Source organism: Haliaeetus albicilla, chromosome 26 (genome assembly GCF_947461875.1).
Source record: "Haliaeetus albicilla chromosome 26, bHalAlb1.1, whole genome shotgun sequence".
NCBI classification, from domain to species: domain Eukaryota; kingdom Metazoa; phylum Chordata; class Aves; order Accipitriformes; family Accipitridae; genus Haliaeetus; species Haliaeetus albicilla.
The window spans coordinates 22,604,898-22,632,240 of record NC_091508.1 but is presented as its reverse complement, the minus strand read 5'-3'; the positions used below and the strand labels follow the sequence as shown (position 1 = coordinate 22,632,240).

Genomic DNA, 27,343 nt, shown 5'->3' with positions numbered 1-27,343 from the left:
GCTAATAAGAAGAAATACTTTCCCACACAACTCTGAATCCACATGTGGAACTGAACGCTGCAGGATGCTGTAGCAAAAAGCAAAGCAATCAGATCCCTAAAGGGACTACAACAACATTCCAAGATAAACTGGTGTTAATGCTTCCCAAAAGATGAGTGGTTCTCCTTTTCAGGGTGCAGTTTGAACCTCTAACTATTAGGGTTTTAGGGAGTACACTCCTAGGATGGAGTCTTCATCAAGGCTTTACACCCTGAAGCAACAATCAACTCTCAGTGTCTCATTAGGGAAATTGCATATCTGGAGAGAGACAGAGCCTGAGACTGCCCAAGTCCTCACGTTGCCCACGTCTCAGAACATGACTTTCTCTGCTGTATTGAGAAGTGCACTTCTGCATACTCAGCTTCGTGCCTTCAGATAGGACAGGCTGGGTTCCAGAGAGGTCAGGGGGAAGTGGCAACCCCACATACCCTACACTGCTCCAGAGCCCTGACTCGCGCAGTGGAGCCACATTCCCAGATGTCCAGACAAGAAAAGCACAGCCCTACGTGCCACCATCCCATGGTTTTGGGCACCAGGACATCCTGTCACATCAGGGTGGCACCCAGAGCAGCTCCATCACAGCAGTTGCTGTATGGTGAAAATGACACCAACTGCGGCTCACAGCATCCAGGCACAGAGACGTGCTGCTGATTTGCCATACAGGAGGCTGAGGGAGTAAGGGTGTGGAAGCCATGCTTAGGGCAAGGCAACTGCAGACAGCAGGCACTTTCCCACAGCCTGCAGGGGGGACTGCTGGCCCCAGGGTCAGAGAAGGGTTCCTGGTAAACAGAGAGGAAGGCAGAAGAACCAGAGGAAGGGCAGACTCCTCTCTGTGCCCCCTAGGAGAGAGCGACCCACATTCACAAGCATTATTACAACACCACTGTAATTGGATTAAGCCACAGGAAGAGTCCTTTATCTTGTTTAGTTTAAACTACGTTAGCGCTGAAGCTCCCTATTAAACCACAGACAGGCTATCTGGGGTGAGCGCTCTCTCTGCCCAGTCATTTAGGCAGAATGCAATTCTGTTATCACAACTCTCACATTGTCCCGTGCTCCTTTATCAGGGCAAGCAGCTAATTACACAGCCTGGCTCACACAGGTAATGAGCACTCAGAAAAATGCAGTAAATGCAAAAACCTTCCAGGTCTTTAAGGAGCCTTTTCAGAATCCCCTCCCTCGTGTCCTTACTTCAGCCTGATCCATTTTCTTCCTTCTTACACTGAACAGGGTATGCAATGATCCAGAGCTGAAAAGGTGTGAGCAAAGCCTCAAGTCAACTGGTTTCCACTCCCAGCCACACGTAGCACAGTTGGAGCATGATACATAGAAAGGTGAGCAGATGGGACTACGGGCCACATCTTTCCATATAGAGCTCTGTAAGGTCAGTATTTTATGATATTTCACTGTTTGGGACACTAACCTATGGGGAGAAAAGTCACAACTAATTCAAGGAACAAGCAGCTGTTAAACAGTGACCTCCCTTTATCCATTCACGTATTCATCTCTGCTGTATCCAGCTGCCTTTTCCTGCTGCCAAGCCTCCTGCCAAAGCTTAGTTTAGAGGTTTGCATTCTGTGCATCAAAATCATCTTTGCAATTTCAGCTGGGTGCGAAACTCTTTGCTTCCCATTCTGGAGCTTATCATCATCATTGTGCAGCGCTGATATGTGGGATTAAACAGCTGATGCGGGATCCATTTATTCAGAGATATAATTTGTGTAATACTTAGGACTCCTTCAGGATGGATGTTACTAGGATTATTAAATTTGCATGCCACAGTGGCCAGCTGTTTCTGAAAACCCCTCCTCCAGGTAATTATGCTTCTCTGGAGTGGCACAGATGAAGTAGCACAACTGCACCCACAAAACTCCACTGAGGGAAAGCACTAAGTGCTGTGGGCTGAGAGGTGGGCAGCTGGATATCAAATTACTTCTTAAAGCACACATCTGAAGGCAAGCCCTCTCTGAAGAGATGCTGTTCCCAGCAAAGTAAAGCCTCATTAGTGCAGAACCAAACCATTAGCAACAGCAGCTGAAATAGCTCTACTTACTACATCATAACCTGTCGGTGCTCGGTTCCGGGATGCAACCACACCAACACCCGTGATGGGATCCATCGGCAAGTCAGGCAAGGCATCTGAGAGGTCTCGCACTTCAGGCATTATGGACTGATCCTGAAAGAAAGGAGCAGAATTAAAGGGCTGCTCGGCAGCACACCCCAGCAGAAGACATAGAGCACTGAGAGCCTGCATGCATGCTACAGTGCCTGTGCTGACACACCACAGACTGCCAAGTTAAACACAGGATTAGGCCAGACACACCTTCTGCACTTTCATTTGCTTTTGATAAGAGGGTACATTTGTGCAATGCCCAACAGGTTTGGAATTTGGGCCAGCAGCCCCTTCTGAGATTAATTTTGTTGCTTCCAGTATACTTAGCATGGGCTGGTCTCCATCTAGCAATGATGGGAAAACCCAAGCTCATTGCCTTCCCTCCAAAACAGAGAGCAAATTTCATCCCTGAGTTAGGCTGGCTGAAGCAGCTCTGCCATTTCAAGCAGCAAGAAATCTGCTCTTAATGGCTTCATTGGGAGGTTCCCCATCCACTACGGGTGTTAGACAGGCTGGGGGTTCGCCCACGAGTCGTCAGTCCCATTGTACCCTCCTGAACCACACCATTTTCATATAGCAGCACAGATGTATCTGGCGCCGTATGCAAAACTGCGCTTGCTGCAGAGAGCCTCAACACCAGGGGAACACAGATGAAGCAGCACAGGATGGTCTGATGCAAAGCAGACAGAGGCCTTGAAGAGGCCTGAGCATCTTCCAGGAGAAGGGAGACATCATCAAGTACTTCAGGGGAGGGAGATACGCAAAGGGGGATAGAAGCAGGTAAGACCAATCAATTTTGGAAAGATGCTGTTGCAGGAAGCAGGAGGAGAGGACGAGAGCTGCTGAAACGACTCACTGAGGAGGAGGATGGGGAAAGGTGCCACTGCCTCAGCATGTGGTCTCCTGCAGAGGCAGCCAGTTAGGGCAAGTCTTCTCCAGCTTTCAGGCAGGAATGCCCCAGGAAACCGCCCCCCACGCACCCCGAGATAAAAGGGCAGTGCTTTGTGTAAACAAGCGTCACTGCTGAGCAGCCAGACAAGCCGTGAACCAGAGCTACCTAATACAATTCCCTCCTCAGAGCAATTAAATCCCAGCATTTCTAGGCCATGTAGACGGCTGGTTACTTACTGCTTCTAGAAAAGGCAGAGGTGAGTGCTGGTGCCAGTGGGACCTGGGTTTACACTTCACAATGCCCAGTCTGAACAAACATCGTGCTGCAGGCAATAAAAAAGAGCAAGTCTGGGCCCTATGTAAATAATAATAACGTCACATGAACAGCCAGACTACCCCAGGAGTCCAAAACAACAGAAGCTAGTGACCAGTAATGGTGAGAACACTACTGCTGATGAACCAAACCCAGGAGAGAGCTCTGCTTCGGCACCTAGACAAGCATCCAGCACGCAGAGAGCAAAGCAGACACACTTTGCTCCCTACACGGTTTAAGCTTCCAAAGCACAACTAGAAGCGCACCCTGAGCCGCAGGGCTCACCCTCCCCTCTCCTCGCCTGCCCTGAGGAGGACCCTGCTGCAGTAACGCTGGTGGCACCCGGCACAGCCCAGACAAACCCTGCACCGCTGCTTGCGCTGCTCCACCGGCTCATCCAGATGCCTCGCAGATAATCCAGAACCCATTGCCTAAAACGTGCAGTACCGAGCAAACATAATGTGAATTTAACAAAGAACTTACAATCTGTTCTTCATACAGATGCATGTTTTCTGAAACTTTGCCAACTTTTCCAACTCTCAATACTGTGACGACTTGTTACTACACATTGGGAGGAGCTGGGAGATAATGAACGCTGATACGAGCTTCTCTTAGGCTGTTTTGAACTGAAATCCAGGTAAGTGACGATATTCCCCAGCACACTAAGAACACCGCACAGCAGGTTCCAGCACGGCTGCAGCTGCACTGCGGGGAAGCAGATCCGCTCCCATGGCGCCTCCGGCCTCCAACAAACCCGTCCTGACGAAGCGCCGGCTTGCTCCGCAGAGGCAGCAGGAGCAGGGGCAGCCGGGATGCCACCGACACCTCACCTCACAGGGGGGGAAGCAGAGGGGCTGTGCCCCCTCCCAGGCCCTGGGAGAGCCCAGGTGGGCAGGGAGCCCCTGGCACTCCCTCTTCTGCGGCAGCGATGGCAGGCACAGGGCTAATGCGGGCAGGGGACCTGCTGCCCAATGCTGCCCAGGCCCCGGCTCACCGCGCCGGGGCCTGCTGCAGGGAGGCCCAGCTGCCCCGGCAGGAACCCAGGCAGCAGCAGGGTCAGCCTGGGATAGGCCGAGGACGGGGCCCTGGTGGTCCCGGCACCACCGCGGGATGTGGGGGTGCCTCTACCCGCAGCGCAGTGCCGCTGGGCAGACCCACTCAGCCTGACGGCACCCCGTCCTCGGTGGGAGGAAGAAGGGCACCTTTGTCGGAGCCGTTTGCGGTCCCGCTCGGCGCAGCAGGGGGAGGGGAAACGGCATCAATCCTCACTTTGTGCCGGCTCACACAAAGCCTCTCTATGGCGGCGGCAGCGGCTAAGCATGGAGGAGAGGGCTTTCCGCTTTGAGAGGGCGGGAGGCAGAAGCCACGGGGCGAGACGCAAGGCGGCACTGGTGCAGGGCCTGGAGCAGCACCCCATTATGGCGAGGGCTGAGCCAGGCTCCCCGCGCCCGCCACCACTGTGCAGCACGCAGTGAGCCTGGCACCTTCCTCTGCCTGGCACTCGCACCGCGGCCCGTGCCCGGCGGGGACGGGCAGGCAGAGCATCTGCCCAGAAAACGAACCTCCGGGTCTCCGGGCAGCGCGGCACATCCTGTTCCGCAGTGGGAGGGCTGGGGCGGCAGCACTCAAAGGCGGCTGGGCCTGCACCCAGCCACCGCAGCATGGCGAGGCTCTGCCACACCAGGCCAGCTTCCCGCCGTGCGGGTGGCATCGAGGATGCGTCTGGAACAGATATGGAGCAACAGCAATCGGTTTGCACACTCGGATAAATGTTTTTGTGAACTTTGTGCAGGTCAGAGGGGAGTCTCTGGCTGGGCAGTCATACAGACAATTAGTTACATTGCACTTCTCCCCCAGGGCATCTGCAAAGTTTGGTTTCTTTTCTATCGCGCCTTTGAACTTAAAAATAAAAAAAAAACAGTAGAAGAACAGATTAAATTAAGGAGCAGGATTCTATAAATACTCGTATTAGACAGCTTGTTATTTTAATGAAGTTCTCTTTAAACAACGCGAGTTTGACCTATACACCCGCCTAACATCACGGTGGCCTAGAACTCAAACCAGCTGACCAGATGGCCTTTCACCATCCTGCACTAAGCTGCATCTGCCGGGCGCTGCTGAAGGGCCTGCGCCGCTCCACCCGCTGCAGGGTTATTCTGGGAACAGCCCAAAACAATTCAAAGAACATTTTTCCCATTAGTTGGGAGCATGCTCCCTGGAGGTCATTCTCAACTGCAGGGCCACATCCAGCCCCCAGCACGCCCATGCAGCGAAGGGAAGCCGGATGCGAGCCCTGGGGCAGGAAGAAGCTTCAAAACACCATGGGGCCACTCGGACAAAACCAGCAGGGGAAGGATGTGCCTCCACCAGAGAAAGTCCCTGTGCATCCTGCTGGGACCAGTCCCGAGCAGTGCACGGCAGAGCGGGGCGGGATGGCTGCAGTACAAGATGCGGAGAACAGGCTCTCGGCACGCAGCCACCATGCTGCTGGCTTTATCCTGAATGCTTCCCGCCCCCTCAAACCAGCCATGCTGGGAGGCAGGAGGCACGGGTGTCCCAGGGATCTTGACATCCAGCTGCAGGAGAGGCCTTCAGGGACTCTGCCAGCCTCTGCCACAGCCTTCTCGCCTTCTGCCCTCAGCCAAGGCCCTGCTTTATCTTCTTTTGCCTCCTCCTGCCTGGGGTTTGGGGGACCACTTCCTCTGTGTGGCACCAACCCAGGCCCAGCCCAGTACAGCCAGATGCAGACTGGCCCCAACAGGCACCTCTGCAGGCATGCGGCACAGACCTTATCCTGCTCCCTCAGCAGGGCAGCAAGGCTCCCTGCTTCAACCCAGCACAGATGGCTCTGCGGGCTGCGGTGCACTGAGGGGGTAGGGGAGAGCAGTGCTGGGGTGCCCTGCAGCAGGCAGGCTCCAGGCATTGCCGCCGACCAGGCTTCCAGAAGTCTTTGCATCAGGGAGTTTGAGGCCAAGGAGCTGAGGGCCTTTCACACAAGCCAGAGCAAGCAGTGTTCTGTCCTGTCCTGCCAGCCCTGACTCCAGAGGCTGCCAGCCCACAGGGCAAGCCACCAGGTAGAGCAGAAGAGTAGAGAAAGCACGGGCAGCAGGCAGTAACATTTAGTCAGAAAGCCACACACGGACAGCCCAGCCAGGGTCTGTCTCAGTTTGATCCGTCACCAGACAACGCTCATTGGTGCTCCGCTCTGGGTCCTCCTGCTGCAAAGTACCTACTTCCAACACACACACCGGGTCTGCTCCCTAGATGTGTAACACAGGATCCGTGTTGCCCTGGCAGTGCCAAGCCCTCTGCTGACTTGGCAGCGCAGCTCAACGTAGCTGTCTCAGCACCCCGAGCCCCGCACTCTGCCGAGACAGCAAAGCTGAGGGCAGCTCATCATCCCAGAGGGAACTGTCTTGCAGCCCATGTCCGCAGTCACACACACCTCCCTTCTCCCAGCACCCCCAAGACTGTTTACATCCTTTTCACTCACTCTCACCCATTTTCTTGCTAGCTCATCTCCACTTTTATTAGTTTATCCTAGGCATATTTTTCTGCTGGCTTCACTGTCCGTTTCAAGTATTCCACTGAGGTGACTGACCACACACACCGCTGGACTTTGGCTGGGACACATATATAGAAAAGGAATATGTTTTCAGAAATATGAATTATTGTGAGTTTGTACAGCATTTTTCCCTCTCAGTGTTCCTTTCAACAAGTTAGGCAAGTTCAAGAGCTGGTGGGTACATGATCAGATCAGGCCTGATGACGTATTTGCTGCAGAAGCATCACGCTGCCAGCAAAGCAGGTCAAGTTCTAAAGTTAAATAGCAAGGGACTTGGAGAGAGAATGGTCTTATTGTTTCTTCCTTCAACTACAAGCCCTGCACTTTTGACACTGACTTGCTCTTCCCACAGGCAGAGAAGTATGAGCTAAGGCAAAACTGGAGAAAAATTATCAACTACCTCACTGAGTTCCTGCACCCTGCAGGAAATAATCCCATCAAACCAAGGCAGACACACTGCTAAAACCCTCACTTGCATGCTCGGGTTATCACTCCATCATTTTGAAAAGGCGGTAGGTAATGCTGGCAACAACACGGGTTGCTTAGAAGTCACTCCTCCGCATGCCTGGTCCTCCCACCACATCCAGGAACAGGACACAGCCCCAGCCAATTTTCTATTTCTGTTCACGGAATAGGACATAGTTTCAATCAGAAAAACAGGAGACCGTGGCAGGACACAGGGTCAGGGCCCTGGAGGCCTCCATCACAAGCAGGCAGAATTTCAGTTTCACATTTCGCCCCGAACGAAAGTATGTCTGGAATCACCCCTGCACCCAGGCTTCCATCCTTGAGACAGCTGCCCCGTGTCAGCTGCAAAACCTCTACAGTTTGTGACTGAACTGTATGGAAATGGGAACTTAAGTCACAGAATGAGCAGAATTGAGACCTTGTATTGCTTCACAGCACTTCTAACCACGGACACGCATTTGTGAAGAGTGTCCTATTTCAAACCAAAATAGGTTTCCATACACAGATGACCTTGCACCAGGACAGCAAAATTTAAATGGCATTCAGTTCAGTTATTTCTATCTTGGCACACATATGAACAAGTCCCTGGGGGCTACAGGAACCCCTGAGCCCGGGATTCACTTTGTCAGAGCAGCGCGCTACAAGACTGAAATTTTGTGTGTTTTATTTCACACCTCCAGAAGCTCAAACTAAGACTTCATCCCAGTACACTGAGAAAATCTATCGGGTAAGGCTATCTGAGCTAAAAATTACAGGGACGACACTGCCAACCTGCCACACGAGGCACAGACACCACGAAGGCATACGTTAGCATGTTCTCCCTCAGTTGAAACAAAACACAAGATGGAGAAACCTCAGTTTTAGCCCGATCAGCTGAACACCTGCTGAAGCCCAGCCTGTCTTGTTTCAGCTGAAGGACTCTGCTTGCATTACCACAACCAAGCTGCGAATGCCTCAGCTCAGAGAAAGCGCAGAAAATACTGAAGCTTGGTGCATCTTCGAGAATCTCTCCAGAAACCACAGTGAAAGCTCACAAGCCTTGGCAATGCAAGAGGCAAGTACGTAAAACACAGGCAGCTCAGTATCACTGCTCCGGCCAGCGCTGTAGAGAGAGAGCCCACATTATCACCTCCAGGTACGCAGAAACCTGAGAACAGGTGAGAAAAATGGGCGGTCAAGGAAGCCCACGCTGTGCAACACTTGCAGCAAGAAGCCACGCGAAACATGGGTTTTTTTGTTATTTTCTCCAACCAGTCACCAATAAAACCTGCAGCACGCTCTGGAGCGGGTCAAGGTCACCAGGCTCTGCCCCACGGCCGACCACCGAGGCCGCTCCGGCAGCTGACTGCCAGCCCCAGCAGAGCCCTTCGACCTCACCTGGAGAACAAGAGGGAGCCCAGGCGCAGGCCGGAGCTCGGCCACTCGCACGCCCGGCTGGCAGCGCTGCGAAGGCGCGGTCTCCCCGCGACGCACGGCACCGGCGGGCCCCCGCCCCAGCCCGGGGTGCTGCCGCCGGTCCCTCCACCGCAGCACTCCGGGGGGGCTCTACCCGAGCGGCCGGGGGGGGGGGGTCCCGGCCTGCCCGCCTCGCCGGCAGCCGCGGCGCCCCGGCCGCGTCAGCGCCCCCGGCCGCGGAGGGGCCGGGAGGGGCGGCCGGGCCGGGCCCCCCTCCGCCGTCCGGACCGGCTGCCGCTGCCGGGCCGCCCCGCAGAGCCCCGAGCGCCCGCCGGACCCGGGCCCGGGCCCGGGCCCGGCCCCCCCCGCCCCCCGCCCGCCCGGGAGCTTGGCGGCCGCGGCGGGCCGGGCCGCGCCGAGGGGCCGCGGCGGGTCCGGGGACACTTAACTGTTGCCCGTGCGGCGGGCGGCGGGTCGCGGCTCCCCCGTCGCAGGCAGAAGCAGCTCCTCATCGCCCGGCGGGGCCGGCGCGGCGCGGCCCGGCGGGAGGAGCGGCGGCGGCGGCGGGGGAGCGGCCTGCGGGCCCGGGCGGAGCGGAGCGGGGCGGGGGAGCGGCGGGCAGGCCGCGGCCCGGCCCCGCGCGGAGCCTTACCCGGCGGAGCGCGCCGTGCCGGGCCCCGGGGAGCGGCGGGGCCGGGGCCGCAGCAGCGCAGCACGGCGCAGCTCGGGCTCCCCGCCGCCGCCGCGCAGGCCCCCGCCGCTCCGCGCCCACCCGCGGCCGGACCGCGGCGCGCAGGGCCCAGAGCCCGCCCCGGTCCGGCCCCCGCACGGCCGGCACCGCGACCCCCTCGGGGCCGCCCCGTCCCGTCCCACGGGGCGCTCACTCACCGCGGCGACCGCGCAGCGCTGCCTCCCGCCGCCCGGCCGCGGCCCAAAGCGAAACCGGCCCCGCAGGCCGGGACGGCACTCGGCTGTCCTGCCCCTGCCCCACCCACGGCGGGGCAGGGGGGAGCGCCCCGGGGCTCCGCCACCCCCCGCCGTCCCCCCCAGCATCCCCGGGGCGGCGGGGCTGTGCCCGCCGCCACGTCCCACCTTGGGTTCTAGCAAAGGCAGGAGTCGGGGCCCAGGGGCCGGCACCCGCGAGCTCCCACGCCACAAAAAGCGAGGCCTCACGGAGAAAACAGTTCATCTGCTGAGCCCTGCTTGGGTGGAAACTTCTCAACAGCTTCTCCTGGCTGGAGGTCTGCCCCAGCCGCAGGCTGTGGTCCTTGAGCCTTTGGAAGATGGGCAATGCCAGGTGGGAAAAGAGCTGAAAAATTGTAATTTGGTCAATGGAACCTCAGCCTTCCTTCTGAAACAGAGGGCATCTAGGAGATGGGCAGCCGCTGCTGCGGTCTGCTGAAGGGCAAACTAGTTTTCTTCTTCTTGCGAGAACAGCCGCTGCGGTTGGGGGATAAGCCATTTTGGAAGCTACCTTGACTTCAGGTAGGTAGTCATGTTAGTAGGTAGTAGTTAGTCAGGTAGGTTGGAGAAAATAACATCAAGCATACTTGATGCTCGCTCTCACCATGGCCTGAAAAACAAACTAAGCAAACGTGGTCCAGAGAGGTCAGGGTTTGCCAGGCTGGTTGGGTAACCAGAAGCCACTTAGGGGCCCGCTGGCAGCACAGAAGACATCCTGATCTGAGCCTCTCCAGAGGTCTGGTTCTGCTCAATGTTATCGTATGTCAGTGATGAAATTGAGAACATGCTTATTAAATTAGCAGATTATGCAAATCACAGCATAACCTGGAAGAGTAGCATGGCCTGTAGCCCTAATCATGTGAACTAATCCTGCAGCTGTCCTGCATTTGGTTTTGAGCACCTTACCTCAAGGAAGATCATCAATGATAATCTGGAGAGCAGCAGTGTTGGTGTAGAGGTTGACATCAATGGCCTTTGATGCAAGACTGACAGAGTCAGAGCTGCTAATCTAAAGAAAAAATCCTGGGGTGAAGAATGAAATAAAGGAGAGAGGAAAACATGTTAATTTGTAGGTGAATTAAAGAGGAGGGCAGTAACCTGTTCTCCTGCTCTTTGAGGCTAGACTAAGAAGTAATGGGTGTGAAGTGCAGCAAGAGATTCTGCAAAGGTATGGTGAAAAACTTACAATAGCAAAGACAGTGAAACACAGATGGGACAGTTTTTATCACTGATCAAGTTGAAAGTCCTCCTTAAAGCACTTACCAGATGTTACTCAGTCATTCCCTTGGGGCAGGGACCCGGCAAGATGGTCTCCTGGGTCCTTTCTATAGCTGGTTTCCACTAACTATTTTCTGTGACATGCTGCCTGTTCAGAGCCATGGTTTCCTTTGTGCTGGAAACTGGCCTCTGTGACTTATAAGAGGAGAAAGACCTCACTCAGACAATGTCACCCAAATTTCCTCCCACTTGTCCTCTTTTGCCCTGATAAAATCAGGTACCATCTGAAGGAGTGGCACCTTTAATGGAGGGTCAATCTGTATTGTTACAGGGTGATTCCTTGTTTGAGATTCTGCCTTTAACTATACCACTAATTCCCTGGTTTTTTTCCCCTCTCCCATTCTCTTTTTGCTCAGATTTGCTTATCGTTCGAGGAGCTCCATGCAGCCTGTTCTTTTCCCACCTGGGTAACTGTTTGCTTCTTCCATCCTGTTTGGACCCTCTACCTATGTACATACCTTTTAGCCAGGCTGAACTGAGCGGAAGCAGTTGGCAAAACAGCCCTTCTCTTTTCTTCCATGGGTGTCTCCAGGCGATTTTTGCACCTGTCTGGCTCTTGTTGAGGTAGGTAGGAGCTTGGCTCACCAAGAGTTTCCCGCAGGCCCAGCTGTGGCTGGTCTGCAGCTGTTGAGGTATCTGCAGAGCTGGGTGCAGCTGACAACCAGAGGAGTTCTTGCGTTTGATCCTCAGGGTTGTTCCAGCTCCTCGTGCTTCATCCTGTTGTGGTCATACTTACTACCAAGAGAAACGCTATGCGCTTTGATTAGTTAGTGTTTGAGAGGCTTGTCTGGATAGCAACATACACTTCAGTGGTTTTGGATTCCTGTCTGTAAAGCAAAGTGTTCTGCAACAGCAGAATCCTGATGTCCCACTTACTCCCTGGATACCATCCTGGACTGGGACCAAACTTTCCTTTTCTCCTGGCTGGTGCTTCTCTCCAGAAAAGAGATATTTCAGATTGGTGCTTGCTGAACCATGGTAATAACTGGGTATTCTTGACTATGGCTCTACTCCCTCACTGTTCAACCAAGGCTTTCTGGCTTCTACTGCATATAGCCCTGATGGCTGGTAGTGGCTTCTGGGTCCAAAGATTAAAAATATATATATTTTTTGAGCGATAAGGAATACAATGCATTTTTTTTTGATTTGGAGAGTAATTTAGAGAGAAGGAAAGATGATGCCTGGTGGAAATGAGAAATATATGTCCCATACATAATATATGCCCCAAATGCCCTATTACAAATACAACAAGATTTCCTGAACTGGAGAAGTTGTTACACATTACAGTGTGCTAATGCTCCCCCATGGAGATGCTGATACTGAGAGAGTCTTTAGTGTAATAATATTAAAAATCCTAGAGTTTCAATAAGATCTTCCCTGCTACGACGGCGGTAGGAAATGAATTGATTCCAAAGGAAGACTCTAATTGCTGCTTAGTATCCACGAAATATTCTAAGATTCACTGCAAACATATATCCCAACGTGTCTGTGGCATGATCTGCAGTAACATTTCTTCCAAAGAGACAGTCACTTTCCAGCACAGCTTAGCTGCCACTTCAGTTTTACCCTTGGAGAAGCTGCCCAAAGGGAGCGCTGCCCTGTCCACGGGAGCAAACACCTCTGCTGCAGCTGGGCAGGCCTGCGCAGCTCAGGGCGAGCTCTTGGCACTTCTGCCTATGGAGACCTTTAAACCTCGGCAGCACTTGGAGGCTGGGGAAAGGCACCATTGTGCTCTTTCACAGAGCATAAGCACAGGCTCTGAATCAGCAAATACTTGCACACTTGGTATTAGGTACATGAATAACTATACTGGAGTTGGTTAATCCACCAGTGTAAAGTTACTCAAAAGCATAAGTATTTGCAAGTATAATGTTTTCCTCTGAATATTTTACATAAATCTTTTTCAAAATGCATTTATTTACTTCTGTTTGTTCAGAGCGTGTCTTTTCTCATGAGTTCTGCAGTCATGTACATGCTGTCCAGTTCATACCAGTGTCTTGTTTTCAGGACACTGAATAGGAGGAATTTGACTCAGTCTTGGCTACAATGCTAGAGCTGTGGCTGAACGAACACGGCTCACTCGTCCTTGAGTGGATGGACGCCAGAATTTGCATCCTCCAGAACATCGTTCCAAATAAATGTGCGTGCTAGCCAGGTTTGTCAGCAGTGCAGGATATGCTCTGTTTGTCTTACCCCACTCCGTTTCACTGCAGTAGCACCGCTTTCCTAGAAGGGTGGCGATTGCTGGTGCCACTCCTCAGGGCTCAGTGCTGGGAATGGCACTGCTTCGCATCTCACAGCAGGTTGCCGGCAGCACTTGTGGCAGTGATAAAGGTGCCCGGGGAAGCCATTCCCACAGCTGCTCCGGAGGAAGGCCAGCACTGTGGCTGGCAAGCTCATCCCCTCCTGTGCTGGCCACGGCGAGGTCCTGCCTGCTGTGCCTGCAGCTTATGCTCTGCATGGGGAGATCTGGTGTGGAAGGGGCTGCCACTGTCCATGCAGGAGGGCAGAGCCCATGTTGAGGTGCTTCCAGCCCGAGAGCACCTCAGGGGAGCAGATAAATCTGCTCCTAGGTGAGAGGCTGGACTGAGATAAGAGATTGCGGTCAAGCCCCAGCACCCTCTTTACATTTCAAGCATATTTTAACAGTAAAATCTGTCTGTTCCCAGACAACACCTCAGAAGAACAGCATAGCACAGGTTTCTATGCTTCCAGCAGAGAACAGACAAAATACAGGGAGTCCTCATTTATTATAAGCAAAATTTGTGCTGAACTGCAGTCTGCGATGCACCACTCCCAGCTCGCTCAGTAAGGCACAGCATAGGAGTTGGGTGCTGTGCTGGTGCCAGGATGGGAATGCGCAGCTCTGCGGGCTAGCGCAGGGGGCACTGGCCCAGCTCGGCTTCACATGCTGCTCCCGAGGGCAAGCAGGAGCTCCTGGCAAGGGCTGCTCAGGCTTCACCATCAAAAAGGATCCCAGTTTGCAGGGGGAAACACTATGGCGACCTGTAAAGGATCCTGCATCCTCATCCTGACTGTAAGCTCGGGCCCTTTTGTTTGTTTAAAATCCTTTATGCTGCAGGAATTCATCTTTCTCTGTAGCCACATTTAGTGTAGCAGTGAAATACAGCTGCATGTACCATTTTTTTTATGCCTGCCTTTAGAGAAAAATCAGCCCAGAGTTTAATTTTGTTCTGGAGCTGCTGCAGGTTGAGGCTCAGCTGCTGCCTGGTTTTAAGGTTTCTTGGAGGTAGGTTTAACCTGCTGCCTCTAACTTAATGCACAAAAATGTCTCTTTGCAGCTACAACTTCCCTTCTATATTTCTATTTTAAATCTTGATTATCCTAAAAGGAATGAGAAGGTCCTCCTATCTCCTTTAATTCAGGCACCTCTGTAAGTGGGAAAGGTGTGGCTGTCCATATACATCTATCCCCAGTCGCTAAGGCATCTTGAACAACAGCAGCTGATGGGGAGAATGAAGGAAGTGCGCAGCTGCCAACCAAGTCCAGCCTGAGAAAGCTCTGGGTGGTTTTGTCTCTAATGATACCTGGGCAAGGTTTGCCAGAGACCCTAAGAGTTACTGAACCTGCATCCTTCTGTCCTCAGCGATACCCAGAGCCTAGGGCATGGCACTGCCCTAGCAGAAGATCGACAACAGTAGAGCTAAACCTCCACTTTTTCAACAGTGGCAAGCTCTTAACTAAAGCAAACAAGCCACTCCAGAGGTTTTTAAAGACCTGCAAACTCTGCAGTAGGCATACGCTTTCTACTGGGACATGTGGGGGTTGCTTTTAAATAAAGAGATCCCAAAGCATTTCAGGTAGCGACATGATCCTGAGAAGAGATGCCAGGATATTTCAGGAGCTTACTGTAGTCAGAAACCCCTAGACCACCCACCACGTTTCACAGCATTTTTGCATTTCATTTTACTTTGAGTTTAATCTTTTGTTCTTGTTCAACAAGGCTGTGTAATATTTCCTGCAGGGAAAATAGCTCACTATTTTACTACTGCAGTCCTCCTCATTTTTGGCTGTCTGTTTGATGCACCTCAGTGCGCGTTACTGCTGGCAGGCCAGGCTTCAGCCCAAGCTGAGCTCCTCACCAGCCAGACCAGGCATACCACGGCCAGGCAGATACTTTGCTGAGAGTCAGCAGCCCTCACCTCTGAGCTGTGCTTTTGGTTCCTTGCCACAGTGGCACTGACACTTTCCTCTTTCCCCCTCAGTTTGGTCTGGCCACAACACCAAGGAAGCATGCGACTCAAGCCAAGGTTAAAAGACATCATTTCTGAATTTAAGCTGAAGAGTGAAATGGCACACAGCATCACCACATCTTTGGTTTTGGGGCAAAGCACACAGATCTCAAGTGGCAGCCCAGAGGCCTGAGCCCACAGCTGGCAGCACAGCTTCTAGCTCTGCTGCCCACCCCACAGCAAGCCTCTCCCCACACCGGCTCACCCTCCTATCCAACCGCAGCCGTGGTATCCTGCAGCTGTGCTGTGTGACCCCAGGATGGGGTGGAAAATGATTTTTAGAAGTGCCAAATGTCTGTGTGAGTACATGGCTTGCAGACACCTTCAGCCAGTGCAGGATTGCAGCGTGCACAGGCTCTTTACAGCACAAAGAAGCATCAGCAGTGCTCGGCCCACTATTTATATATTATGGATCATAATATTTAAGTGGCCTGGCTATAACCCTGTAACTAGTTTTCCTTGACAGAATGAGTATTGCTCAGCACATACTAACAGCTGTCTGTAAAACACATTTATGAATTGTTCATAAATTTCCCAACAGTGGCAAACCCTGCATTGAGGCCCCCGTGCTGCTCCCGGAGCCCTCGCACAGGCAGGTGCCGCCTGTCCCCCTCCTGCCACTGAGGGCAATGCTGGCACTGGCGGCACCCCAGGGGCAAGGAGCCCAGGCTGGCCTCTGGGGACCAGGAGTGGTGGGTGGGTGCTGAGGGAGCCTGGGGCAGAGTCTCTCCCACCAGACACTGAGCACTCTTGGGCAGACCCCCTGCCTGGGGAAGGCTGGGAACCAGCTTTCTCCAAGAGGGCTCATCCAGCCAGGATACCAGCACAGAGAATAAACAGCCAAGCTCGCTGAGTGATGTGTCAGCATCCATGTTTCTGTTTAACTTCTGTCCTACCTGGTGGACAAGGTGCCCCTGGGAGCAGGAGCACCACCTTGGACCTCAAGGGTGGTTAGATCTCCAGCAGAATGGAAATAGCGGGTTTGGTCCCTTGTGCTTGTGTTGCAGCTCCTGCCGCAGCTGTCGCCAAGTCCAGAGGAGATGCTGCAGCTCATGCAGGAGCCCACATACAAAAGGAAAAAGGAAAACGCTGTATTTAGTGTTATCAGCTCCTCACTTAGCCCCAGGTCAGCAAAGCACTAAAATGAGCGTTCAGTCTCAAGCACGTGCTTAACCAGCTCCTGAATTAGAGGAGTGGTTGCGAGGTCAGTGACTCAGTGGCAGCCCCAAAGGAATGAGGCTGCATGTCTGCTTGTTGCAGTCAGACAGCCCCAAGAGCCCCAGACAGGAGTGCTGAAGCCATCGCCGCATCCCTGCTTTGGCAGGCTCCTGCAAAGAGGGCAAGCCCCTCTCTGGGGCACACACAGCTGTGGGGCTGAGCACACTTGGATGATGCCCAAGTGGATATTAGCAGATGAAAAACTGAGTATGAGCCAGCAATATGCGCTTGCAGCCCAGAAAGCCAATCACATTCTGGGCTGCATCAAAAGCAGCGTGGTCAGCAGGTCAAGGGAGGTGATTCTGCCCCTCTACTCTGCTCTGGTGAGACCCCACCTGCAGTACTGCATCCAGTTCTGCGCCCCCCAGCATAAGACATGGACCTGCTTAAGCAGGTCCCGAGGAGGGCCACGAAGATGATCAGGGGGCTGTGAGGACAGGCTGAGAGAGTTAGGGTTGTTCAGCCTAAAGAGAAGGCTCCAGGGAGACCTTACAGCAGCCTTCCAGTACATAAAGGGGAGCTACAGGAAAGATGGGGAGGGAATTTTTACAAGGGCATGTAGTGATAGGACAAGGGGTAATGGCTTTAAACTGAAAGAGGGTAGAGTTAGATTAGATGTAAGGAAGAAGTTCTTCCCGGTGAGGGTGGTGAGGCACTGGAACAGGTTGCTCAGAGAGGTTGTGGATGCCCCATCCCTGGAAGTGTTCAAGGCCAGGTCGGATGGGGCTTTGAGCGACCTGGTCTCGTGGAAGGTGTCCCTGCCCGTGGAAGGTGTCCCTGCCCATGGCAGGGGGGTTGGAATGAGGTGATCTTTAAGGTCTCTTCCAACCCAAACCATTCTAGGATTCTACACCTGCACCCACCGCAGGAGGATGGGTTCAGACCCTGGCAGGCATCTGGCAGAGGCAAGCAGAGGACTGGGGCTGGCTGTGCACAGCAGGGTCCTGGGCTGCCAGCTCTGACTCCTCTCCCTAACAACGGGACCATCAGACACCTCAAAACACATTTGCTGTGGAGGCAGGGGAGGCACTTACCCGTTTGCACAGGTCAGTCTCCTGCTGGTGCCTGCAAGCACGTTTCCAGGACCTTGCACGGGAACCAGCTCTGGCTGGCAGCCAACTTCCTCCATTCCTGCCACACACATGTTTAGGAAAATGTTGTTAGCAAGTGCGTTCCCTTCCTGGAGCATCACACTCACAGGACATGAGTGAGCAATGCCTGGAAAGTTACCAAAATAACCTTTGCAGAAAATTGCTCTGAACCGTTGTTGCAGGGATCCACTCTGGAACAGATAAAGTGATCTGGAAAAGGCACTATTTCTTGATTTATTTCCCATTTACTTTCCTATCCCATAGTTGATACTAAATAGCATTGATGCTGTATAGGTAAGTCCTCACATGTGTATTACAGTCCCTGTTTCAGTTATGATATTCAGAACACCAATACACAACACCACTGCTAGTGATAACTGTGATTTACATAGCACCCAGCAACTGCTCTCGCCAGGGCAGGCATTCAGCCCTACCCTCTGTAAAGGGGTTCAAGGCATTCCTCATCTGAAGAGATAGTCCAGGAGGAGGGACTCCACCAGCACCCTCCCATGACAAGGAAACCAGGGCCCAAAGCATTCTGTGACCTGCCTGGGTTGCAGGGAGCCACTGGCCCAAGGTGCACAGGGCACTGGCACCATTGAGTGGCACAAGGCTGAAATATGGATTTGTGAGCCCTGTTTCGAGGCCCTGCAGCCAGGACCAGCCCTGTTTGTTCTTCAGAGGCACCCCAGGACTGAGGTACAACTGCTGTTCCACACAAATGGAGGGCAGAAAAGACTCCATGCGGCTTAATTACCAAGGAGAGCCACACATCCAGATTCTCAGATTATGAGTAATAGCTACAGTGAGATGGAAACCTTTGCTTGAATAATTTTGAATTATGAACACAACGGGGGAAATAATGTTTTCTTTGCAGACCTCCTCTGATGAAATGCTACTGCTTGGCTTGCTTTCTCACTCGGGGTGGGCACTGTCGCACAGTGCTGTCCCACCAGCGCTGCCCCAGGCCCGTGCCATCCGCTGCTGCAGTGGGGCAGAGGGAGCTGGGCTGAGCAGCACACTACTTACCGCTTTGCCGAGGCCTTCCCTGCAGATACGCGCAGGGAAAAATCCATGGACGGTGGCTATCAGGGCTGCAAAACTGCTGTCCCAGGAGCATGCTGGCAGCAAATGGCATTCAGCTGACCAGGTGTTTGCATGAAGGAGTGCCAGTAAGTTAATAGGTGACCATTTGGCAGGCGGCGCTGGGAAGTCGGTCACAGTTCAGCTGCCTTTGCAAGACTTTTTCTAGGTGCAGCCCCTTCTCCATCTAGCCATGCAGGACCCCAAAAACACAGCTCTGGTCTTCAAACTCCCCAAAGCAGGACCACAGCCAGCACCCTTCATTCCTCTTAAACCAAAATAAATAATTCACATACTGGTTAAACTGCTGCAGCCAGAGAATTAATGTCCCCATTCCAGTCCCAAGCCATTCTCCCTGCCCCACTTCCCAGCATCGCAGGGCGTGCAGGAGCGCAGCAGCATCGGGTAACACCGAGGGCCCCGTCCCCTCCTGCAAGAGCATGTCGGCTCCCTCCGTTGCAATTCCCAGGCCAGCTGGCAGCATTAGACGCTGCTGCTTGGCTCCTTGGCTACTGCAGCTTGTGCATATTAGCACCCCAGTGAGTTTCTCATCCTTCTGACAGGACTCAGTGTGGATAACGATGCCAAAGTCGGTCATAACTGGACAATTACAGTATCACTGGGAGAGCAGAAAAATTGCAATCCAAATATCCTTAATGAAGAGCCAGCAGGAACAGCGAGAGCCTCCCCAGCCTTGCCTGGCTGTCCCCAAACACAAGGTCACCACCCCAAGGGCATCACAGCACCCTCAGGTAAGGGCAGGATCCGGCCAGATAAGTTACACTGCTGAGGCTCAGGACCAGAAACAGGGGTATGAGCTCAGAAATGGGGTCTCCATGGAAAAATCTAAATCCACTGTGGCCAGCGGCTGAAGCAGAAGCCCTGACTCTGCTGAGGGGTTCTGAGTCTCGCCGTGGTGCAACCGCAGGCAGAGCCTCCTGCGCAGGCAGCTACAGTGATGGCAGGGAAAAGGCTGCATGCTCAGCACCTGCTTAACGTCCTCCCAGCTTTAGCAATACTTGAAACATCACATCTGCAGGATCCCTTTAGGAAAACACACTTAACAATCCTTACAAGGAGGGAGATAAAACCAAAATGAAACACATCAGCCAGTTCCCTCAGAAAGATTTCTGCGTCGCCGGGAAGTACAAGAGGATGGGTATCGTGCGATGGGAGAATCTACAGATCACCCAGCATCACTAATGAGAAGCTATTCTTTGAATACATAATTTGACATCCCATTTTATTTTCTTTCCAGCTTTGAGTTTACTCCTACGTAAGTTTTAAGGTTTTTGTTCCACAATTACAGGCCTGCGGTTCCCTCAAAGCACATCCTGAGAGCACAGACACTTCTGAAGCAGGACTGCTCCCCTGCTGCCGAAATCATCAATTTCTTGCTAACCAAAGGGAGACTCAACACAGAACCAGAGTGGCTTTGCTTTCAGGGTGTATAATGTGCCTCAACAACGTGATAATGAGCTGACATTAGAAAGAGAAAGGCTCTTCCAGCTCCTTTCTAGCCGAGAGGATGCTTGTGCCAAGCGTAGCTTTCATATGGAAAGTGGTGCATTTTTTCAATGTAAATATTTTAAGAGCAGTGTTTTATAAGAGAGAGGAAAGAAAAATCTCACCTGGGTTTAACAGGAAAGCCTGTTCACAGAGTTCCTTCTTCTTCTGTCAAAGATCTTGTTGCAGGATGCTCTGCTCCCTCTGTCTCTTGAGTAACTGTGGGATTCATTAGAGCAACTTCTCTCATATTTCATTTCTTGGCTGTTCTGTTTCTCCTGTCAGTGCTACCCTGCCCTCCAAGGTGGGGTAGAATTGGTGCATCAGCCTCGCCGCTGTGCCGGCCCGGTTGCCCACAACAGGCACCAACAAGCACCTTCCCAGGGCTCAGCTGGGGGGAAGCAGGTCCCTCTGCCCCGGGGGGACAGCAGCACAGCTCCCAGCTGCAGCGGCGCAGCAAGCACTCGTGCAAGCTTGTGCACACACGTGCAAGCACGTGCACATGCAGAGGTGCTGGGGCTCTGCTGAGGCAGCAGGGCAGGGAGCCCAGCTGCCAGGAGCCCCTCACAGGATCGGAGCAAGGCGAGCAGGGCCGGCCACGGCCAGGGTCAACCCCCCCGTCCAGACCACCCGGCAAGTCCGTGGGATGCGGCAGGTCTGAGGCCAAGCTGGGAAGCCAAACCACGGGTCGGGTCAGGTCCAGTGGCTGCTGGGCAGGTCTGTGGGGACAAGGCAGGAGCAAAGTCAAGCCGTTCAGGGGCCGGATCCACGGGGTCTGTGGGACGTGGGCCTGAGCCTCCTACAGCAGAGCTCAGGCAGGGGCTGAGGGCCCAGGGCTGAGCTTAAATGAGCTCCTCGGCCCGTGGGGCAATTAGCGCCCTAGGCTCTGGTGGAGCTTCCCGGGTAAATGCTGCCATCTCCCACAAGTGTGATGACCTGTGCCTGTTATCAGCACATTGGGTGTTGCTGTGCCAGCCCGCAGCAGGAACCCCAACTACAGTCACGCACAGCGCACCCTGCCCGCCCTCTCCAGTGACACGGTGGCTGGAGACTCTGCCCCGGTGTCTGTAAAACCCACCTAAACTAATTGGAGACAAAACCTTGTGAAGTCCCCAGGGCACGCTGGCGGATGGGAATCCCGCTGCGCTCCAGCGGCGCCAGCTCAGGTCCAGGCAGCGACTGGAGGAGAGAGGTTGGGTGGCTGCAAGCCAGCACCATCACCCCTGTGCCGGGGCAGGGGCTGCCTGAGCACGAGCCCGCCCGGGGATTTAACAGAGGAGATGGCCATGCAGCATGTCCCAGCACTCGACGGGCTGCCCTCCTCCCTCCCCGGGCAGCTCGCATACCTGGACAGCAGGACAATGTGCTGAGAAATGCCTCATCCTATCCTGCCCCATGCATTGCTGTTTTCATCTTAAAAGTGACAGTAAAACAGCATCCATATTACGGTGACATTAGCAGAATAGCTGCCACAGGGTTGCCTCCTGCTTTATGCTTTTCAGGCAGAGGCCAGCAGCAAGAGATCAGAAACTGTTTTTATGTTGCTTCAGAGCTGTGTCGGCTCAATGAGCCAACAAACCCTGCAGTGCCGGCGTGCGTCCTGCTAGCGCTGCTTAGCACTCGGAGCATTAAATTATTGACAGGATGCTGCTTGTGAACCTGCAGCACTCCTGACCCAGATACTCGTCGTCACTAAACCTGGAAGACAGAAGTCTCCAAAATGTCAAATTTGCTGAAATATTCATGTTGTAAATACAGATGGTATAAAATCTCCAGCGAGGTTACAGCCTGCGTATTTACTTATGTCAGCTCCACTACCGAGAGCGAATGAGTCACAGCCACTTTATTAAATTCACACGCAATAGCAAGGAAGGCGACGCACGATGTCAAATGGGCTTTAGGTGACACAAGCTCCTTGCATACATTACAGCTTCCAAGAAAAAACACTCCTCTCTTCTCTCTGCTCTAACACAATATTAACTCTGCTTTTTCCATTGCCCTGCTGGAAGCAAGTCAAAGCTGCAGCATTTTTTCCGCAACAGAAGGTGCAACAAGCAAATGGGCATTAATCCTGAATAATGGATCCAGCAATGTCAGGGACGAGCCTTTCCCGCTCGTGGGGAATGCAAAATCCCAGAGAAGGCAGGTGCTCCTGGCCCAGCCTGGCGGGGTCCCTGGCCAAGGCAAGCAGCAGAACTGTCCTTTTGCAGGAGTTAAATTCAGCTCCATCATGGGAGAAGAGCCTCTGTCCCAGGAGGATCAATTTGAGGGAAGCTCTCAGTGAAAGGCCAGCTGGGACCCTGCCCTCTGCCTGCTTTCTGAACTGGCTTCTCGACGAGCACCTGCAGTCACATCCCGGTCCTGAGCCCCACAAGCTGGGTCAGCAGTGCACAGAGCTGCAGTGCTTTCCGTGGGTAGACCTCCACCCCCAGAATGTGTAGAGATACATCTCTCTTGGTGACCTGACTCCCACCACTAGCCAGAAACCTCCCATTTAGGTGGAAGAACAATTTTCCCTAAACCCCCTCAGCAGCTGACAAAATGGGTGAGCAGATTTCAAACTTCCTTGTTTAGAGCCTAGCCTGTAGCTTCCCTTCCTGCTGCCTGAGTATTTGGACAGGAGAAACAGTGGATCAAACTCAGATCTGTTGCAGCGATATGGAGTTGGGCCAGTCCCAGTTAGCACAGGAGTTAGCACTGGAGTCACAGAACCAAACTCCCTCTTACCTCAGGCAGAAATGCCTTTGGCACCTACCCCATGGTGACTTAATTCTTTCTGAGGGCTCCATAGCAAGGCCATAGCAAGGATGGACCTCCACAGCCTGGTGCATGCTGTGCAGAGAGGCTCATGCCTTCCCACCACAGGGTTCCCTGGCCAGCAGTAGCATCATGATGCTGTCCACACTCGCTTGAGAAAAAAATCAGGTTGATTCCCCCCCAACACCACTGGGAGCTGGAAGAGTTGCCATTTCCCAGGAGACAGCTCTGATGGAAACGACGATGAGCAGCAAACTGGAGACTGCTCCTACCAAATGGTTTCCCAGGTATAACGAGGGTGGGCTTGTGCAAGGTGGGGGCACATTTTAGCAGAGGATGCACGCACCCACCAAGAGGGACCTCCTTGCACATGGGCTTCCCCGTTCACCCCTGCAAACACCCCTGCCCCTGCGGGGTGTTTGCAGGGGTGAACGGGGCAGCCCACGTGCAGAAACATGCATGCGTGCTCTGCACAACTAGGACCCCTCGTCCAAGGGTGCACAGGGGGCACGGCAGCCGGGCAGCTGTCCCATGCAAGGAATGGTGTGAAACCTCCCCTCGCCTGCGAGCGGAGGGTACAAAACGAAGCGCTCCAGCTGCCTGTGCCTCGCTGCCCTTGTGCAGTTGTCTGCCAGTTGTGTGTGCCGATTGCTATGAATGCCACCATCTGGTGTGCCACGTGGACATCATAATCTTTTCTTAATTACATTAGCAGTGCAATCAGTTACTGCATTACAAGGCCGGCGATGAGCTTTTAAATCTTGGTGGAAATCATAAATAATTGCACTAAGTACCAGGCGCCAGATGTGAGTGCCAACTTCAGTTGCTCTAGATAAATAGTAACCTTACAACAGTGTTAGATAACGGTCCAGTCACTGCTTTTCATGGCTTAACAGTGGCTGCACTCCCATTTTTTCCAGGCAGGCTCTATCCCCAGTGGTAGATTAAAAAAAAACACAAACCACAAACAGGATTTTTCAAAATGTTAAAAATAACAGCAACATGGAAGAAAAATATGTTCCAGTTTAACACAGTGGAGTGGGTGGGTTCCAGGCAGCCCCCCCCTCACCATGAGCCCCTCATGCCGCTGCGGGGGCGGATGGGGGTCAGCCAGAATCCAGCAGAACAGGGGGACAGACCTGGATGTACAGACATGGCAATGGGGCCTCCTCACCTGGCAGCAGCCACAGTGGGAACGGCCCCGCTGGACCGTCCCGGGGGGGGACGGGCTGGCCGCGGCATAGGGCTGCTCGGGCTCACCCCTGGGCCAGCTGAGCTGGGGCTATGCACCAAAAACCCTTCTCGTTTCAGGAAAATTTGGGATTTTTTTTTGTAAAAAGAGGGCATCTGAATACCAACAAACTTTTTGGCCGACTGCTTTGGAGTCAGGAAATTCACTGAAAGGATCCTGCCCATAACTAACGTACGACCCGAAGAGAGGGCCTTCATCACACAAGCAGAAGAGCCTCACACCATCCCCTGTGTCCCAAACGGGGTGCCATCCCTGCGGCTGTCCTGCTCCCAGAGAAGCACACGGACGTCTGCTGGGATCAGGTGCCGAGGTCGGCTTTGCCATGGCCATCCATGTGCCTGTTGCCAGAAGGACGTGGCAGCTCTGCCGCCGGGCAGTTGGGAGGAATCGGCTCCTTGTCAGTGACTGTGGGATTCCCAAGTTGCGAGCGCAGCTATAATCCTCAGGTGCCATTCAGAAACCAGCCGGTGCCTGGTACATCAGTGGGGAGCTGCCGTCTCCCCACACGTGCCCGGCTCCACGCCAGCCCCACTCGCACCCAGCATGGCCCCTGGCTGAGCTGAGGGGGCTGTTGTGTTTTTAGCATCGCTCGGGGATGGCAGTAGGCAGCACGGCATGGCTGTGACAGTGCTGTAGGTGTGACGCGGCCCCGGCCCCGAAGGCTGCCATCCCCCGGGGAAGCTGGCACGGGTGGGATGCTCACCCCTCTGCTGTATCCCAGGGGCTGCGGGCGAGCGCTGACCCATGGACCCCACGGGGAGAGTGCACGGCAGCACATCGGGATCCGTCCTGAAGGAGAACGCGAGCTGATACCCTTGCGGTGTTTAAATAAGCAAAGTTTTTGTGCAAAGCAGAGGTTAATGTACTTTATTGTTCAATGTCATGTTTATAGTGGATTGTTGGAGGAAAAAAATGTGATTAATTGCCCAGAAACCCACGGATCTACAATTATTTGGTTGTTGTGAACAAATAAAGGGCTACAGTATTCATCATATTCAAATGAGGCAGTAAAATAAATGATGGCATGCCGTTTATGAACAAAACCTAGCCGTGTTCCCTCACAATCTGAAAACGTACTCGAAAAATTGTAAATGAGATACAGCCATTGTCGAGGGCTCACTGGTGATTTGTCTTTGTGTAATGTTTTGCAGTGCTGACCCATCACTTGCCTGTTTTAATTTATGTCACAATATGCACCTTCATTATGCACTTTATGAAAACGAAGTGCCAATTTGTAATAAAGACTTGTTTTCAATGAAATCTCCTCTTTTTGGTAGGTGTTCTGCTTTTCATTAGCACCCATTTCACCAGGCCTAGTTAAAGAGCACAGGTACAGACTAAATATGTCCGATCATTCATCATAATTTTGCTTTCCACTTTGTCACAGCTTGGGTATTTAAGGAAGATAGATGATACAAGATGTTGTCTCCTTTTCAGACTCTTTATGCTCTGGTAAGTGTGTCCGATGCAGAATTATTTTGCCACTTTATTATTTTCTAGTGAGTGTTTGTCACAGCCCGCTCTGCCTCTCGGTGCGGCGCCGGTGTTTGCTGTCACTCACTGCCGTCTCGCCGGCCGTGGCAGGGCTCGGGGCCACGCTGCCTCCTCGCTGTCGGCAGCTCCGGCAGAGCTCAGCCCTGCACCGCACTGCCGCCGGCGCTGCCTGGCCGCGGCCGAAGCTGAAACATTGGTGCCCGTTCCCTGGGGACCTCTTTCTTCTCACCTTGGGCAGCCACGTGTGGATGACGCTAACGCCCTCAGGCAGCTCTGCCTGAAAGAGGTGTTTCATGGTGGTGGGGGCTGCCCGCCCAGCCTCGACTCTCATCCAGCCCATGGACATCCCATCCCTTTGCTGCCCAACGTCAAGCCCCTCCCATGCCCAGACACCTTTTGCTGTCCAACGAGCCTTCATCACGTCATGCTCCTCTCTGACCCTGAGCCACCTCAGTGGTCGCAGGTGATGGGATCGCTGGTGGTCTCCTCTCTCCAAGGGTGGGCACGGGTGCCAGGTGCCGGGGTTGCCGGTTTGTGCTCGGTAGGGCCTGAGAGACGGCAGGGCTGAGGAATCATGGGGTGCCAGCACCAATGGGAGCCGCTGTGCTGGCCCTCAGGCCGGCTGCCTCGTGGCTGGGCACTGCCCCGCTGGCTGCAGGCACGGCATGGCCGTCACCCAGCTGTAGGTGCTGCCACGAACAGCTGAGGCCCAGCCATCCCTGGCACGAGGCACTCACTGGGAAGGTTTCCCCGTTGATGTTGCTCTGTGACAGCTGAGCATCAATGAGGAATTTAAGGGTACTCCACGACCCTGACCACACACACCTTTACCCCAGAGAGCTGCACCATGCCTGCAAATCTGGCTTCTGCATCCCTTTGCATTGCTGGCACCTTGGTTCACGTTGGGAGAGCAGCACACCCCAGGGCTGCACACAGACTGTGTAAAGGATGACAGAAAACTGGTGAGTGCAAGGTCTTTTGGGCAAGGAGTCTCCTCAGGGTCTGCAGTGTCTCTTGCTCCAGGTGAGCATCCTCAAGGGATGGACCTAAATCCCACACCTCCCTCAGACGTCTCCGGCACTTAAGGATGGAGCAGCTGGCTCTGCTTTCTGCTCCTTGGTGGACGATGACCACAAAGTTGGGAGAGCAAGCTTGTCTCCTGGCTGCTACACCTGGAGCACCGGGAGCGGACAAGTGCCCCCGACCCGGGGGCCCAGCATCGCCGTACTCGGAGCAGCCCACACCACCAGAACGCCACAGCCGCATGCCTTGCTCCCTCGTGCCAGCCCATGAGCAGCCGTCCAGCGCGGGAGTGCTAACGAGCTAACAAATGTCTCACAGGTTTTGATAATGAGCAGCACGCTGGAGCCAAAGCCCCACTCCCCCTGCCCACACCTCTCGCTGACTCGGGCCCACGCGGGCGCTGTGGCACAGCCCCTGCCTGTGCGCTAGGACGCTGCGCATCCAGGCATGGCGCGCTCTGAAAACTCTCCCAACCTCTCAGACCGGGAAAAGCTTTTGGCCTCAGCTGCTAAGCAGCATGTTGTGCGTAGCAGGAGCCCAGGAGGACGACGGCTGTGGATGTTGCTCGACGGCAGGGCTGGCTCTCCCCCCGGCTGGCACGCAGCGGCGGCGGCACAGATGTGCGCATGCAGATAGAGCCG

General features: G+C 53.9%; 1 protein-coding gene and 1 long non-coding RNA gene across 14 annotated transcripts in view; one reads left to right on the top strand and one right to left on the bottom strand.

The window, feature by feature from the left end:
• Positions 1-9,984, bottom strand: part of MVB12B (multivesicular body subunit 12B) — a 64,666-nt gene extending 54,682 nt beyond the window's left edge. For 5 of the 13 annotated variants that reach the window (XM_069771443.1, XM_069771433.1, XM_069771444.1 and 2 more), the window contains exons 1-3: positions 9,877-9,984; positions 3,281-3,366; positions 2,093-2,215 (exon numbers count right to left, since the gene is read on the bottom strand). In XM_069771443.1, the coding sequence (XP_069627544.1) occupies positions 2,093-2,215; positions 3,281-3,366; positions 9,877-9,973 (306 nt within the window). In that variant the 5' untranslated portion in view covers positions 9,974-9,984. The other 8 variants (XM_069771439.1, XM_069771440.1, XM_069771438.1 and 5 more) reach the window with 8 other exon arrangements.
• On the top strand, positions 9,855-16,787 carry LOC138682085 (uncharacterized). The gene is made up of 3 exons (XR_011322302.1): positions 9,855-10,269; positions 11,382-11,589; positions 13,033-16,787. It is a non-coding gene; the product is annotated as an uncharacterized lncRNA (long non-coding RNA).
• The last annotated feature ends 10,556 nt before the right edge of the window (positions 16,788-27,343 follow it).